Raw genomic sequence first — 17469 nt, 5'->3', positions numbered from 1 at the left:
TGAAGAAAGAATGGCAAATCCAGGCCGACAAAAGCTGCTGTTATCTCAACTTAGACAGGTGATGCACGGCAGCAGACGGGGAAAGAAGATCACGTGGAGATTGGAGTTCACATGACGTCGAGACGCACCGCCACTCGGATTACATAATGAAGCCGCCACACTTCTTATCGATAAGGCTGATCCCACCGAAAGTCCGTTTCCGTCGAAGGCGCTTGTTGGGTGTCGCTATTTGTCACATTTTTCTCGATAAAAAGGATCCAATGTACGCTGGGCAGGCCAGCACGGGCACCTCCGCTTTTTGTACTGGGGCTCTATCCATTTTTTTCCGTTTCTCCTTTTAGAGGTATATCCCGCCGTTGCCGATGGTAACCTTTCAGGGTACTCAAGGTAACGGTGGCCAAAAACTGGGTGAGGAAGCTTTACAGCTAGGAAATAGATTAGACTTTAGAAGAAATAATGATTTGCAGAATAAAGCTAGAAGAGAAAATACATTCATATGATTTTTTATAAGAGAAAAATCCATCAACAAACAAGGAAATCAATTGAGTTATAATAATTCTAGTTCAAATAGTTCCAGATGTCTACACCGGGGTGATTCTAGGTGAGCGGAGATAGTATCGGTGTCCAACATTTTCCAGGCCCCGCCCCTCACCCACTTCTTCTTCCTCTTCCCCTCCTCACCTTTCTTTCCCCATCTCACTTCTCTACTTCATCACCCCTTCTGCCATCCTAAATTCAATTAGTTTGTTCAGAACAAAATGGCGGCCAGCACTTCTCTTGACCACCTGTCCAACCGGATGAAGCTGGAGTGGCACTCCAAGCTCAACACTGAGATGGTCCCGGCGAAGAACTTCCGCCGTACCTCCATCATCGGTACCATTGGTATGTCCTCCGCAGAACCAACCCCCACGTCTCTTTTGATTGGGATTTTCTTGCAACAAAAATTCATGACAATTAACGTGGGAATTTTTTGCTAACACACAATTGATGTTCAGGTCCCAAGACTAACTCCGTCGAGAAGATTAACGCTCTCCGCACTGGTACGGCCGTGGCCCGATAGATCCGACAGAAAATTGAGCGAAAACTGATAAGCATCATAGTTGGCCTGAATGTTGTCCGTATGAATTTCTCCCACGGCTCATATGAGGTGAGTGTTTCTCTTGACATCTTTGGTTCGAACCCCGAGGAACATTTATTGACTTCCGCAGTACCACCAATCTGTGATCGACAATGCTCGTGAGGCTGCTCGCGTCCAGACCGGCCGTCCCCTGGCCATTGCTCTTGACACTAAGGGCCCCGAGATCCGTACCGGTAACACCGTCGATGACAAGGATTTCCCTATCAGCATGGGCACTGTGCTCAACATCACCACCGATGAGGCCTATGCCACCGCCAGTGACGATAAAAACATGTAAGCCTCATCCAGTCAAGAAGAGTGCAAGTGAAGTGGAAGGCCGGAGCTGACCAAATTATAACAGGTACCTTGACTACCAGAACCTTACCAAGGTCATCTCGCCCGGTAAGCTCATCTATGTCGATGACGGCATTTTGTCCTTCGAGGTGATTTCGGTGGTGGATGAGAAGACCGTCAAGGTCAAGTGTTTGAACAACGGCAACATCTCCTCCCGCAAGGGTGTGAACTTGCCCGGCACCGACGTAGACCTCCCTGCTCTCTCGGCGAAGGATATCGCCGATCTCAAGTTCGGTGTCAAGAACAAGGTCGACATGGTCTTTGCTTCATTTATTCGCCGCGGTAGCGATATCAAGCACATCCGTGAGGTTCTCGGCGAGGAGGGTAAGGAGATTCAGATCATTGCCAAGATCGAAAACCAGCAGGGTGTCAACAACTTTGACGAGATTCTCGAGGAGACGGACGGTGTCATGGTTGCCCGTGGTGACCTTGGTATTGAGATCCCCGCCCCCAAGGTGTTCATTGCCCAGAAGATGATGATCGCCAAGTGCAACATCAAGGGTAAGCCCGTCATCTGCGCTACTCAGATGCTTGAGTCCATGACATACAACCCTCGTCCCACTCGTGCTGAGGTTTCCGATGTTGCCAACGCCGTTCTCGACGGTGCTGACTGTGTCATGCTGTCTGGCGAGACCGCCAAGGGCAACTACCCCTGCGAGGCTGTCAAGATGATGCACGAGACCTGTCTGCTGGCTGAGGTTGCCATCCCCCACTTCAGCGTCTTCGATGAGCTGCGTAACCTGGCTCCTCGCCCCACCGAGACCTCCGAGTCGATTGCCATGGCTGCCGTCAGTGCCAGTCTGGAGCTGAACGCCGGTGCCATTGTCGTTCTCACCACCAGGTATGTTCCCCTGTCCGAATCCCGTCGAAAATCTGCATGTACTGACAAACTTTGCAGTGGAAGCACCGCCCGTCTTCTTTCCAAATACCGCCCCGTGTGCCCCATTCTCATGGTCACCCGTAGCGAGGCTGCTTCTCGCGTAAGACTGCGCCCAAGACCCAAGAATGATTTCCATGCTAACCAGAATGATTTTCCAGTACTCCCACCTGTACCGTGGTGTGTGGCCCTTCTTCTTCCCGGAGAAGAAGCCCGATTTCAATGTCAAGATCTGGCAGGAGGATGTCGACCGTCGCCTCAAGTGGGCTATCAACCACGGTCTCAAGCTCGGTGTTATCAACAAGGGCGACCCCATTGTTTGTGTCCAGGGATGGCGCGGCGGTATGGGCCACACCAACACCGTTCGTGTGGTTCCTGCCGAGGAGAACCTTGGCCTCGCCGACGAGTAAACGTAGCTTTCTAAAATGGTAAGCTGAACGGATCGATCACCGGTTCATCTTATCTCCTTTTCCCTTTTTTTGTTTATCGCTGGTGCGATGGTGGGACACATACCTCTGTTTTTCCTTTTTACCTTTTGTTTTCTGTTCCTTTCAAGCCATGTTCATTTCTGTTCTGCGATCTGGACCATCGCTGTGTCCCAGGGGGGTTAATGCATTGATCATGTATACATGTATGAGACGAATTTAATGCCTTCGGGTCAGGTGCGATGTTAGTTAGCCTAGACATTCTCCCTGGAGGAAAAGAGTTGAATAGACCTAGAATGTTGCTGCAGTTCTTCGTTAGTTCCATTAGTCTTCGCTCAATCGTCATTTCATAGCGCGCGGGACATTTTCGCATAGCGCATCACTGAAGCCAGAATCCATTTGCCATAGGCGCTTTCTGAGCAAACCGCTTGGTAAATTCACAAGGAGAAAAGTGCGAAAGAAGTAAAATGGAGAAAAGAGAGCGATTAGCCGGAGAAGCGACTCATGCGGGGAAGAGATCGCGAAAACGCCCGAGACCGAGACCGAGGCTTATGCATGGGTGGCTGCATGATCGCGCAATTGCGGCGGTGTGATTGCGTTGGACTTCACAGCAGTCACGAATAATTGAAATTCCAGGTCAAAACGAAGGATGAAAAAGATGTAACAAATTTACTCCGCAGAAAAGATCAGATCAGATCCTTACTAAACACATTTTCCGATGACTGACCCGGTAGATTCCGATTTCTACCGAGATTTCGGGAGAGTGGAGGTTCTGATGGAGACACGATAGAATGGGTATGGATTTGGGAAAGAGCACTGGTTTATGGCTTGTAGAATGATCGTATGTGGCTCAATATCATTGCTTAGATATTATCTAGCAGTATATGTGTGATGCCTCCATCTTGCATATACGCTTCAAGGATGTGGAACAGATATGAGGCTCAAATGTCGTCAAATCATCAATCATCATGTAAAAGAAACAAAAGGGAAAACCATGAGGCAGAGCGCCTAGATAGGTAAGTTGTGTTGTTGCTATTCATCTCTAAACGCTGACTTCAGCATTCTCATCCATGTCCAACTCGGTTGCATTGGACACCTCGCCCTGTGGGTGTGGGTGTCGATATATTGCGCTAGGTTGAAATTGATGCCAGCAGCTGAAAAAGTCGAATCAATACCGAAGACTCCAACGATCAGATATTGGAGCAAAAACTTACCTCGGGGCTTGGAGGACGTATCGGGCCATCGCCTCTCGGAATCGGCTTTTATACTCCCTGGGGCTGGTTACGGTTGGACGATTGCGACCACCACCAGCAAAGCCGCGATCCTTGATCCACGACTCAAGTTTCTTGTCCCAGGTGTAGGTCCGAATGCAGTCGATAATACCCACAACCAATTCACTGCGCTTGTCATCAATAGCAATCATGAGCGAGTAGTCCATGACATCCTGGCGGCCGAGGAAAAGGGTGTCGTTCCACACGCTCTGGCTAAGCAACTTCTTGGAGTGCTCACGCGAGAACAAAGGTGTTTCGTAGATGAAATCTACCATGTTCTCATCTAGAAGTACTTCATCCCGTTCACCGGTGCTCTCAACCTTCCGGTTGCGCATCGAACCCTTGAGATCGAAGATGCGATTCGGCTTTCGGTCGTAGAACAAGTTCTCCATTAACAGCAAGAACCAGTTGAATTCAATTCCAGTCGCTGGGTTTTTGATAATAACCTGATAGAAACCAAACATTTTGGCAATTGCCGAAGGCAACTCGTGAAACAATGCCTCGGACATGATTTGGAAGTAAGCCGGGGCGAACTTGAGGAAGGCCTGAGTTTCAACGGGAGACAGAGATTTAAGGATGAACCGATCATCAAGCGTTTTCAAGAATAAAGACTTGGTTTTGCCACCTTTGGAGTCCCATTTCGCACAGCGAGAAAGTGATTCCACAATGCGATCAGCAACGCCGCATTTTTTACGAAGTGCATCAAATTGCTCGGCATAAAACACCTTACATAGCATCTTCGCCTGGCCTTCTTGAAATTGGTATTTCAAATGGGTTCCAGTTGGCCGCAACAGGGCGTGTTCAACTCGGGCCTCGCGGGCAACTTCAGGGTCATCTTCAGCCTCTGGCACACTCTCCTCCATCTCATACCGTTTCTGAATAGTGGCCAATTTTTCTTTGTAGTCAGACGAGTCCAATGCAAATGCAACGAGAGAGCTCGGCTCATCCTCTCGTACAATGATATCACAGTCAGCGAAGACATGATCCAAAACACTGAGGGGGTAATCGAGAGCAGCCCATCCACTGGCAGAGCGCTCGGACCAGAAATTGGTCAACATCTTCAAAAGAGTTGTACGTTCGTGCTTGGCTAGATCCTTGAAATCCATCGAATCGTCTTCCGGGAGCATTTTTGTGTCTTCATGTGAATCCACAGGATGGAGATCTTCGGCTGTAGCTCGCTCTTCGTCGCTGGGGCTCTCCTCTAGCTCGGTCTCAGACATAAGTTGAGAGTCAGAGCGGAAAATACCTCCAGACTCAAATGAATCAGGGGGCGTTTTGTGAGGATCAGCCTCTGGAGACGGCTCTTCGGGGGTGATCTGATCCGCGAAGCCCTCACTCATGCGACTTGATTCCTCCATTGGAAGCTGCGGTACAGACGGCGGAGATTCTTCTCCATCGACCGGAGGTTCCCGTTCCTCCACCGCTTCTCGGACGTTTCTGTAAACCTCCACGATGGGCTTTGAGGATGCCAATGGAAATGCACGAGACTGCGTGCTTAGAGCAGCTCGCTGTCGCCTTTCCTTTTGTCTCTCCTTTTCAAACTCGCGACTCAGTTGTTCAAAGTGTCTAGCAAGGTTTGACACGCGGGAGTTGTTCCGCCCCTTCGGTGTAGATCGAGGGATCAGAGAGTGTCCCGGGGTAAAGCGGCCATTCTTGAGGGCTGTCAGACCGAGGCGTTCTGTGAATTTCTTCTCCGCTGTTTTATTGGTGTCACTCCTAATATCAACTGAGGTACTAGAGGAATTTGTCTTGAATCCTCCCGATGAGGAACCGCCAATGGACTTGTCTCTGAGAAGATGTGCAGGTTGAGACTGAGCACGTGTCAATGGGGGAGAACGTGCTTTTCCAGCGCGCCTGAAAGCACCTTCGGTCAATCTTGGAATGGCCGATGGCCTATTTGGTGGGGTACTTGGTGAACGAGGTACCACACAGTCCTTGAACTTGCTGCTCTCATGTGAGGGCTGCGTTGATTTCGGCGACAGTGGCGGCGGTGATGCATCCAATGAACCTTCGCCGTCATTAGCCACAGGCAGAATGTCTATCGTATCTGAGCGTGTCAAAGAATGGCCAAAAGCTAAGTTCAAATCAGGAGGCGATCGACCAGACTGGCCAGAAGGCACAGCTAGGTCGAGGTGTCGAACCTCCTCTTTTGAAACGGCTTCATCTTGGGGAGAAGACCCGTTGCCATCAACAGCATCTGCTCCCAGAAATGCAGCTTCGTCGCTAGTCGCTGCGGGCAACGGGGGCAACTCGACATCTTCCGTTGCATCCTCTCTGTGCTTTTTGCCTGCATGCTCCTCGACCACGGAGACCAGAACGTCTTGAGCCTTCTCCGGCGAGAGCGTCATACGGCGTCGCATCCTTGGCTTTTCGTTTTCTTGAATGTTCTCATCTTCCAAATCGGTTGAGGCGTGCAAGGCATAGTCTGGGGCCACGGATGTGGCGTCTTTGTCAAGGAAAATTTTCTTTAGCTGCAGGGTCGCAAGCCGCTTGATGTCCTTTTCAGATGGGAAGAAGCTTTGTTCAAACTCAGCGAAAGTGGTGTCCCATTCAACCACTTTCTCTTGAACAGACCGGAGGACTTCATTCAGGGGTATAATTTCCCAGTACCGAGAACCGCTGTATTTGTCCTGTAAGAGCCGGATCAAAGCTGCTTGATGTTCATTTGCCTTCTTGACCAGGCGATCAATCTCTTTCTTGCACTCATCGAGTAACTCTGGAACCACGCTTTCGACATTGATTCCCTTCAAACGTGCATGAACAGACAACATGAACTTGCTTATACGTCTCTCGGTCCGCAAGTAAACCTCGTTTCTGAGCTTCAAGTCATTGTCCACTTTCCAGGTTACACGTGGTCGGGGGACGATGACCTCAAGCAGATGAATGGTATCATACTGAATTCGAAGCGCAAGATCTTTGAAACCGAAGTAACGCAGATGATCCCGCTGCAGATCGTGAGGGCAAGCTCCAGCTCGGGCATGTAGATTCCTTCCCCAGAAAGACACTTCCAAGTACTTGCCAAATGAATATTTCCATGTATTCTCTGACATTTGCGTGACTTGAGTCTCATGGCCACAAATCTTGCAGCAACTCCACATAAGCACAGTATCTTGCATGCCCCGAAGTTTTGATGGATAGGGCTGGACAAGAACGCTGATCTGTGCATCACCATGAACGTACTGCCGATGGTGCTCAAACATACGCTTCTCGCAACCATTAGCTACACAGACAGCGTTGGCTGTATGGCAGAGTTCTTCGACATATTGCCCAATTGTGCAATCAGGTTCAAAAATCCCTTCGTCGCCATGCTCGTTGTAAAACTCCAAAGCAAAGGTGTCAGGCCCGGAACATGGAATCGATGTTGTGGTGCACACAAGGCTGTAGAGAACAACAATGTTCTGATGCGCGTACGGATCAAACATGCTGGAGCATCCCGATACATAAGCCTCCCATTGCCGCTTTTGTGTCTGATAGTGATAGAGAACTCTGTCATATTCCGCATCATGAGCTGCCCGTAATACTTCTTTGACCTGTGGAGGTGCATCGTTGGGAGATTCGTGAACCATCTCGGGAGTGATAAGAATGAATTTCTGCGGCTTGGCAGCCGTCTCCTCAGCACCTTGTTCAGAGTGTCCAACTTGGTCACGTAGCCGCTTCAAGTAGGCTAGCCGTCTCTCCATCTCTCTGGTGCGCATGAGCAGATAGGGGGTTTCAAATTTGACAAAAGGCGACGCTGACAAGATCTTTGTATTGTGATCATGGATCATGTCGTCGAAGTATGTTGGCATTGGGACATCGTCCGGAACATCAATGGCATCAGTGGTTGCAGGTGCTTTACCTTCCAAGTCTTCGGTAGACTTTTCAACCATAGTCGGAAGGAGTCCTGACTCTGTCAAAGACGAGTTGCCTCCAGAGGTGGCAACATGACAGTTGCTCTGATCTACCCCTTCATTTTCCAATTGCTTCACATCATCGATAGATGATGTTGGAAGCTTTGCAAATTCATCTCTCATCACGCAAGTCTCAAGCCGTAGATTGTACACAACGTATACCATAAACTCCGTAATCTCTTTCACCTTCGCGAGGACTTCTTCGTTCCCACCCCGTAAAACGATCGTGCACCCAAGTTCCTTTGGACAACCGGAGATATACATGTATGTCTTCTTACGCCCAGAATAGACATATGTTTTCACATCAAAACTGATGCAATCGCTATGCAAAGCGGTGGTCAAAAGCTTGTCCATGGACGTTACAATCCGGGTTTGAGTACATCGTGAGACAGCCTCAAGGACCGACGCTTTCACTTTGTATGCAACTGCGATCCCGGCCTGCTCAAGAAGACCGAGCGCTAGCCCTGAGACATTTTTTTCAACAAGCAGTAGATTCGGACGCAAGGCTGCGATCCGGCTAACAAGGTTTTCAAGGAATTCACGCTCCTGTCGAATAACAGGCTCAAGGCTCATAAAGTGGTGTTGTTGACGGGCATATTCGAGAGGAAATGTGATGATCAAAATGTTTGGACGTAAAATGCTTCTGGGCATGCTCTTCAACGCCAAATTTTTGGTAAAAACCAAACCTGAGACATAGGATGTATCACCAGGCCGACCGCCAGGGATCTTCTTCAACTTGACGTAGTGACGTATGTCCATATCATCTCCGCGTTGAACGTCTGGGTCCACCTCATCAGCTGCTTTCAAAAGAATTGGCATCAGCGCATTCTCCCAGCTGTCCGCATTTGGTACCGAGGACATCGCCAAGAGTTGTTGTAAAAGCCTTCGCACGTGTTCCAAGCTAGCCTTATTGAGCTCAACTGGTGGTGCTTCCACTCCTCTCATTGACGAGCTTTTGGTTTGCTTAAATCCGGTCTGATTTGGAGCAGCGGGGTATGGAGTACCTGCTACAGGAAGATCATGGAGGAATGTGTCTTTAGATGTCCTAGGGGATTGACGATGAACACTGCTCGTGACACTCAAGTTTCGGCGACGAGAGGAACGTGGCAAATTGACTGCCCTCGAACTGCTTAGGCTGACCTCATCTGCATCTCGACTGGGGTGATTGATACTAGGGACGGTTCGATCCCCGAATGCAGATCTTCCCTTCTTCATGGCTGCAAGCAACCCGCCGAATGGAATCCGCTCACTGTCGCCGCCACTTTTTGAGAACTGACTTTCTGAAACAGCTGCTAGCAAACTTGGCTGTTCGTCCCCACTTGACGCGTCATCTGAAAGATATTGAGCCAGAGCTGGGTCAATGATGTTGTCTTTGTGAAAGGCAGGCAACCGAGACTCTGTGCTGAAGTCATCAGCGTGGCGGCGTTGAAAAGGTGCTCGGTCGTCGTGATACGACTTGAAACTCCGAATATACTGTTGGCGAGAGTGATGACGCTTGTGGCCCATTGAATGTGGCCTCCCTCCCAGGGAAGATCTGAGAGACCGAGATGAGGTCGGTCTTGCCAAAGGGCGGTCGGGATTTATTTCCAAAACCGCTGATCGACCCTCACCTGCACGTCGTGTCGCCGGTATGGCCATGGTTGGAGTTCTAAGAACATGATCAATGGATTGAGATATTACGGACGCAGTGTCATCATCGTCCGCGGGTGGGCGGGCACTGTTGCCGCCCCAATTCAGTTCCGAAACCCGCGGATTCATCATGATGGGACTCTGTTCGCTGTCAGAAAATTCGGAAGAGTCATCATCATGGCCATTGATCATCGCCTCGCAGGGCTTGCAGACCCTTATGGAGCCGGGCTGCCCAAACCGGGTCCCAGGTATAAGGTGTGTACACTTTGAATCAAAAATCTGGCCACATGTACGACAGTGGTGTTTCCTGCGAAATGTCGTGAACGGTTCTCCGCAGTGAAAACAATCCTTGGCGTTTTCATCACGCATCCAAAAATCTCTGCTAAGCAATCTGCTTCCCAGCTGTGATAGCATTCCGTCTCGAGGCCATGCATCACGACGGTCCCGAGAAGCCTGACTCGTGACCCGGCCAACATTGGTATTCAAGGGTGGCAAAGAAGAAATCGTGGTGGTTGTCTCCGAAGTAGATGCTCGCGAAAGTCCATAACCGGGCAATCGATTATTTGTTGGGGGTGGTTTTGATTTTTCACCAGACTTTGTGGCAGTGGAGGGGTTCGCTAGCTGGCTTCCCTCTGTGCCTTCGTGGGTCATTGAAGTGATGCTATCCGATGCTGAGCCAGCATCTGGAGGGGGAAACTTTGGCGCGAAAAGTCGATGCCAAAGCCACACTTGAGTCATCGTAGCCGAAAGACATGCGCGAGGCTGAGCTGCTGTCCTGAGCCTGAGAAACTGCGTCTTGAATTGGCTCAGCATGCTTTGAGCTTCGCGGAGCAATCACTTGAGAGGAGCTTTCCGCTGGTCTCGGCTGATCTGCAGGTACCAGCTTTCTAGATGGAACATCCGAGACATTGCTGGTCGGAGTAAAGGGTCCACTGCTTTCTGGTACATTTGACTCGTCGTGAATTCCTCCGTGTGTCTTGATAGACAGTACTGGCGAGTGCGAAATATTCTGACTTAAGACAGAGGAACTTTGACTCAGAGGCGGCTCCATGGACCCATCCCCACTGGCAATGCTGGCAGATTCTGCATTTTTGAGTCCCTGCTGAGATATATTGACAGAGCTACTTCTAGAGCGTCGAGCGTTCGCATGGAGCTGGGTGATGGCAGGATCCGCTGCGGTCGAGTTGCCGGTAGATTTGGTCAGTGGGCCAATGTTGGCTTTAGTTCCCGGAGAAGGAGATATTGAGGTCTTCGAAGATACGCTAGCACTTTGCGAAGAGATCTTAGAGCTTTTCCCGGCGTTCAGTTGAGGCGCAGCTTCCTGGCTGATCTGAAAGTGTGTTGCCACTGGCGAATGAAGTCTTGAACCCTGCAACGAGTTCGCATGTGACGATTGATGATCGCCCGAGCCAGTCGCTATATCAGAAACTGACTTTACCATTGAAGACTCCAAGATCGGGCTCTTAACAGCAGGCGTCTCTGCCGCACTTCTGTCTGCAGATCTTGTTCCACCGCTCACGATTCCCCCGACCGAGGTCCTGAAACGGCTATATAGCCCGCTCAGTCCTCCTTGTAGTTCTTCTGAAAGCCCCTTCTCATCTATTGCCGATGCCGGTGCAGGTGGTGTAGTGAATTCATTGAAAAGCGTCAATGAGTCGGATTGGCACGCGGCGGTGTGGATCTGGTCAAGAGCTGCGTTTATATTTTCTCGATCGGTATGAGTTGTTGCCATCGATGCTCGTGACCCGCGTCGTCCAAGCGGAAGAAACCCGGATGACACAGACGGGCTTGGTGTCTCATGCGACTTCGACTCCATCAGGGTTGTTTGGATTGCTGGTTGGGCTGGAAGATTGTAGATCGTCCCCGCACAAGACAAATGTGCCGCTAGAAGCCAGTCATACAGGCGGGGGAGGGCGAGAGAGCTCGAGGAAAAGCATAACACCAAGTCCTGTGAGATTTATTCTCGGTGTGGTGTATTCGAAAGAAACAAAAGACATAGACTAAGAACAAAAAGCCGGGAACCTTCCATTGCCCTTTCTCTCCGCAATATGATGTTCGCCCAATGACGTGGGGCTGAGTCAGCGGTGCGCGTCGCGTCTTATCGTTATCGGCGGATTTTGGCGATTTGCTCCTGACGGTGGACTTTTGCGGGCTCAGCATCTTGCATCGCTACAGGGCTGCTTGGTTGGATATGAGTCTGGCTGTGAATTTATTGAGCTGGCATTCAGTTGCAATTGCACTATGAGTTCGGAATCCTGGATAGCACCATTCATCCAGCAGGTGCTGCCAGTCTACCTGGACCAGACCAGCCAGGATGATATTGAAGTGGAAGATAATGGGACCAGTCTAAGCTTCCGACGCCAAAATCATGGGCATCACCATACAGCAATTGTGTTAGAGGTAAGCTCATTTCCAATGGATGATTGACAAAGTGCTGATATTCTTCGATTACCAGTGGGGTATGGGACCCTCGGATGACCGTGCAGTATTGATGGATACCGAGCTCCAGATCGATACCATTATTTCCACAGATCGACTACCTGTGTACAAGCCTGATCTTACAACTACAAATCCGATACCTGCCAACCCCAAAAGGCGTTTGATCAAACTTCTAGACTTTAAGCTAGTCGTTACTCATACAACATACCCACCCGATGTTGAACTTTTCATCAATGATTTCCAAATCGAATGGGGCAAGGAAGCCAGTGCATTTCAACCAAGGAAGAAGATTCGAAAGGACAAAAACATCAAGGCTTTGTTGGGCAAGGTATACGACAAGGCTCAAGGCTTGTCTAAGGCTGTCGACTCTACTAAACCCAGGACCTCAACATCGGGAGTTTCCGGTCAAACGCCGAAGAAATCTCAGGGCGATCCCTTGAATAGGGGCATGGAATCCCAGCAGATCTACTCCCAAGTGCCTCGCGATCCGCCTTGTAATCCCGATCACTTAGAATACACGTCGAAGGAAGTACCCGCTCGTTCATATGGGGCAATGGAGCTGCTCAAGCATCTTGGGCCCAAATCTCTTCTAACTTCAAATAAGAAGTCACGGCATACTACCCAAGATCAAACTGTTCCGAAAGGCCCGGAAGAGGGTGATCCTGACACTAGGCGGAACACACGGCAAATCGAGCCAATCTCGAAAGCAGATAATGGCTCGGCAAAGGCCAAATCGCCAATCTTAAACCGCTCCCCGGAATCAACTTCACGTCAAAGTTCTATTTGTTCTCAAGTTAGGAATGAAGACGAGTTACACACAAGTCCAGGTGCCCATGGCTCCCCTATACGAACTCAGGCAAATATTAAGGCAGTGTCACCTTCATGCAACGTGATGCAGTCTCCCCTCAAGAAGCGACAACGAAAAAGCTCGGATGGACTATCTGAGTCAGGCGGTGATGAGGACAAGAGCCGCAGGTCAAGGGAGCATATCCCGGCTACGAAGAAGCAAAAGTTGGCCAAAGAGACGGATAACTTGGCTCAATTTGATCCTGAGGAGCCAGTCACTGTTGTCCCTATTCCAATTTCTTCTCATAAGTCTGTGGTACCCCGGTCCAATCCGTGGGAGAGTATCACGGAAGACGATTTCAATATTCCAAAAGACCAGCGACAGCTTCTTGAGAGTGATAGTATATGCTGGGTTCCACCCCGTACAGGTGAGCCCATGCCCCAAGGGCATGTACCACCCTCGCTACTAAAGATGTGGAATAATTATGTGGAAAGGCGCCATCATGTGGCGGAAGAGCGTAAGGCTATCTTAGAAAGATCCCTCGCCACCCCCCAGGAGAGTGACACCTCGTCTGTCGCTAGTGACTCGACTGAGCATTATAGTGAGGAGTGGAATTCATCTCCTGAACCCTCTCCACGACTTCCTCATAACGACCTTCCTCCGTCTAGCCCTGTCGTTCAAAGGGCCAGAAGAAAGCAACCAAGTCCTAGCCCGATAAATGACATTATTTCCAGTGGACTTGAACAAGCCAACAATGCAGTCGTCCGAGATCTTCCGAAAGCATATAGAGCCGAGAGCTCTCAGTTTCCGGGGCAAACCGCAACGGGAGACAGGCAAATGTCGGAGACCCCATCTGCTCGTTCTGGCTCCTCAGACAATGAGGAAGTGAATCGTCAAATCCTCTCGCAACTATCTGTTACTCTAGCGCCGCCAGAAGGAATAAGTTTGAGATCACCCACTCCTTCCACCAATCTGAGAACCACTGTCGATGCGCAAGAAGATGATTCGGATGACGAGTCTGTAATGGACACGTCCGTGCCTTTTGCGCTCGGAGAAAAAATTCCAGACCCCACACAGTCCAGTCAGTTTGGAGAGGGCCTGACAAGCTCAGGTCCATCCCTTCCCGCTGTGAATGGAGAATCTGTGCAAGTTGCGGTCACCCCAGTCTTGGGATGCAATAGACATCACAATTTGAATCCAGAGCCACGCGAAGGCGGGCTCCCGAGCTCGGATCCGTCCTCTTCTCAGATGAAAACATCCTCTCAACCCCTTATTTTGGATACATATCCGTTTCATACAACCCATGAACAGAGTCAGTCTTCTCACGAAGCCCCAACTCCCTCTGGACAGGGCCAAGAAAGGGTTATCCCTGTGGACGTCCCTGGGACCCAGCTGCCAGCTAGCAGCGTGGCCTCTCCATGGAAATCACAACAGTCGCAGAATGTCACAAATAATTATCAGTCAGATATTGTGCTTGATTCCTCAGGGCCAGCTCAACGTCACCAAGACTTTTCTGTTTCTGCGACTCGGCCATCGCCGATTGCATTAAAGAACGATCATGGACCCACTGAATCCCAGCAATGTGAGCCAACCCGAAATCCTGTGACAATGGATCATGCTCCAAACGAGCCCGCGCGTTCTCAGGCCCCTCTTTCCTCCCTCCCACGCATTGATGACCTTCGTCCAACTCCAACCGACCAAACCAATCAATCACCGCAAGGAGGGTCTCATAAATCTCCACGAGACATCGAAGAAGACGATGTCAAAGATATTAATACTCAAAGCTCTTCCTTGGTAGCTCGCCGACGGGGTTTCGTCAACAATACAGAAACGTACGCTGAAGCCCGGGAAGTATACCGAAAGTTTTGCAGTGATTATCCCTCCTATTCTGGAGATTTTGATCATTTTACAAAATTGTGTGGGATGTTACATGCCGTGCGCCAGCAAGGAAAACTGCATAGGTCATTTTTGTGGGATGATTTTGTCACCAAGCATCTCACAAATTATCCTCGATATCTTGAAAAGATCTCATCACAGGATTCGGAAACACTCAGCTATGAAGAGTACTTTTTCGAGAACTTCTCACGGCCTTTCTTCAGGAAGCGTAGCTTGACAGCACGTGGGATTGATTTGGCAGCATCACAATTCACTCCCGATGAAAAAAACCCTGTAGCTGCGAGCAATTCATCAAATCCAGCTCCAGCACATACCCGAGATCCTGCTCTGGATATTTCTTTCACGAGCAGTCTAGTGGAAAAGTTTACAAATCTTCAAGCCCAGTCATTCAATGGCCTCTCTCAAGCCGACACGTCTATCCAATTCCCTTACCTCAAACGCCCCGCAAACGCCTCTTCTCCGGAAATCAAATGCGAGGGATCTGCAGCGGACCCCATTTATATCGACAGCTCCCAGATATTCTCTCAAGATGCCTTTCAAGTAAAGCCCGCCTCCAACACTCCTGCCTTGGAGTCAAACAGACATTATTCCACCCAGGTGGAGGCCCAAACTTCCATCGCCCCAGTGAAAGTCGAAGCTGAAGTCGAAGTGGAATCCCAAGTGGAATCCGAAGTGGAGTCCGAACTGGAACACGAAGTTGAAGCCAAATTGGAAGTGGAAGCGAACGACATCGACATCGACATGGAGGAAATTCCAGAAACCGACCCCGAGGACGTCGACCAGGATGAAGATACCCTCCACGAAACTGCGAGCGTTGAGCTAGGCGATGAAACCTTCGTTTCTAGTAGAGCTCCGTCCCACGCAGAGGACAGGCCGACACCGGCCATACTCCCTGAAACAATCCCAGCTTCTCCAGAGATTTGTGAGCCGGAAAGTGACAGTGAGAACTGGTTTCTTTCGCTTCAGCATATTCGTCCTAAAAGCCCGGTGTGGTCTGATGGTCCAACGGAGTTCAAGCGTTGGGCAGAGGCAGACCTGAATGTGAGGAGTGACCGTCTACACCGTGGAGGCTCCAAGGTCCTTCTTGATGATAAGGGTGTGGTTCGACGTCTGATCCACCGTTGACAGGCATGTCATCATTGTCGTTTTCTGGCGTTGGGTTCAAAATTATGAGATACGCAACAGGGCTACTTTATCCCCTACTTTCGGTCATGTACATTACAAGAGATATCCAATAAGTTAAGCATGAAGAAGAATCATTCTGTGAGATTTAGTCCAACTTACGTACATACTAGTTAACGCCACCCATAACTTAATCGGTCTCGAAATCTTGGGCTAATGAGCTTTGAGATGATATTATAACGTGGGCCTGTATGGTACTGTACCTGTAATAAACGACCGCCCAATGGGTATCGTTAAGGTCGTCATGATGGATTGTTCTGTTGATATCACTGCTCTTCATGGCCATGAAGCAACCTGGAAGAATCAAGACTATATTACTATTTGTCCCGATCAAACATATTCAACTCAAGAGTCAGCTGATCAATAAGCCCAGCTGTGATCATAAACATACCTGTAGAGACACGATCTCATAACCGACTCTTCTTTGAGATCCTATGAAGATGAACTTGATCTACACTGCATATTCACTGCAAAAGCCGAACCTCGGATCCGAGCACGAACAGTGATCGAGTGACTCTCAGATCCAAGTTAGGGAAAGAACCATGATTTCCGCTCCGCCGGTCCGGAGACGAAATGCGGGGATGAAAAACCGGGAACAGAACCAGATTTGGAGATTCCACGGTTGAGGAATGTTCCTTCTCGGCATCTCTTTACCGAGGATCATCTAGAGCAGAGCTTTCTAGAACTGCTGACGTCGGTCCGGATCATGCTGACAATTGGTTCGTCAGCACAATCAAGTTAGTTGCGGATCCCCCGCACCGAGGTCAGATGTTCAGATGCTCGAGTGGGGAAACACTTCTCCAAGTCCACATCCCCTTTAACTGAACACAGTAACTACTTATGCGGGGATCTCATCTGCTCGAGCATGAATCAGGATCCGATCCTGTAATGATGACTGCAGGGCTGCGACAAGGTTTCCCCGCACTTACCAGCAGACCCGGGGTTCATGGCCTGCTTTTTAGGTTTAGGGAGCTACTGTATTTTGGCCATGGGATCTTGATACTATATGAGAATCCTATGGGTACGCAATGTGGCGGTCAATGGTGGATGGTGTATTGGATTATTGCACGAGATCTCAATTATTGGAAAATCGAACCTGTGGTGATGTACATGTGGAGTCCAACCTTATTCTTTGTTTCTGCATATGAAATATGAAATATGAAATATGAAACATGAACAAATACTGTATAGTACGGAGTTAATTAATCGTAAATGATTAAAATGAATCGCTTGTAAGACACTTTTGAATGCGTGCGACAGCTCATGCGCCACTAATGCACGTAGGAAAATCGGCCAAGAAACTCCGTCAATCAGCGTGCCCGTGGATCAACCCTACAGAAAGACGGCCCAGTCAAGCCAATCCCAATTTCTGCTGCAGGTCACCTTATTTCCGAGCTACGCCGTACAGTAAGATTGTGCGTTAGATGGGGCCAAAATCAATTCTGCAGTGTCCCCTAGGCACGGGATAGATACCCATTCTGCGGAATACCCGCAGTGCCACGAACGAACGTGTAGAGTATCCATACTCCTAAATGTATCAGTGCATCGTTCCTGGTCGTACAGATATGCCCCGTAGATTACAGACCGGTTTCTCGGTGGTGC

At 49.5% G+C, this 17469-nt stretch overlaps 3 protein-coding genes across 3 annotated transcripts; 2 read left to right on the top strand and 1 right to left on the bottom strand.

Annotated features, from left to right (window-relative positions):
- Nucleotides 1-758: 758 nt before the first annotated feature.
- N7520_005015 (pyruvate kinase CDC19) lies at nucleotides 759-2758 on the top strand (the record flags this gene model as incomplete). The annotated part of the gene is made up of 7 exons (XM_057138949.1): nucleotides 759-882; nucleotides 996-1040; nucleotides 1101-1147; nucleotides 1209-1411; nucleotides 1479-2312; nucleotides 2370-2451; nucleotides 2510-2758. The coding sequence occupies 7 exons, from the start codon at nucleotides 759-761 to the stop codon at nucleotides 2756-2758; spliced, it is 1584 nt and encodes a 527-aa protein (XP_056997156.1).
- Nucleotides 2759-3815: 1057 nt separating this feature from the next.
- On the bottom strand, nucleotides 3816-11379 carry N7520_005014 (1-phosphatidylinositol-3-phosphate 5-kinase FAB1; the record flags this gene model as incomplete). Its single annotated transcript, XM_057138948.1, has 3 exons — nucleotides 3816-3927; nucleotides 3988-10246; nucleotides 10293-11379. 3 exons carry the CDS (start codon nucleotides 11377-11379, stop codon nucleotides 3816-3818), a joined length of 7458 nt encoding a protein of 2485 aa, XP_056997155.1.
- Nucleotides 11380-11804: 425 nt separating this feature from the next.
- Nucleotides 11805-15810, top strand: N7520_005013 (uncharacterized protein; the record flags this gene model as incomplete). The annotated part of the gene is made up of 2 exons (XM_057138947.1): nucleotides 11805-11963; nucleotides 12019-15810. The coding sequence occupies 2 exons, from the start codon at nucleotides 11805-11807 to the stop codon at nucleotides 15808-15810; spliced, it is 3951 nt and encodes a 1316-aa protein (XP_056997154.1).
- Nucleotides 15811-17469: the final 1659 nt, after the last annotated feature.

The sequence above is a fragment of the Penicillium odoratum genome (assembly GCF_028828045.1).
Source record: "Penicillium odoratum strain IBT 22623 chromosome Unknown utg000004l_segment0_segment0, whole genome shotgun sequence".
Lineage (NCBI taxonomy): Eukaryota > Fungi > Ascomycota > Eurotiomycetes > Eurotiales > Aspergillaceae > Penicillium > Penicillium odoratum.
Note: the sequence above shows the minus strand (reverse complement) of the source record. Positions and strands in the feature narration are given on the sequence as shown.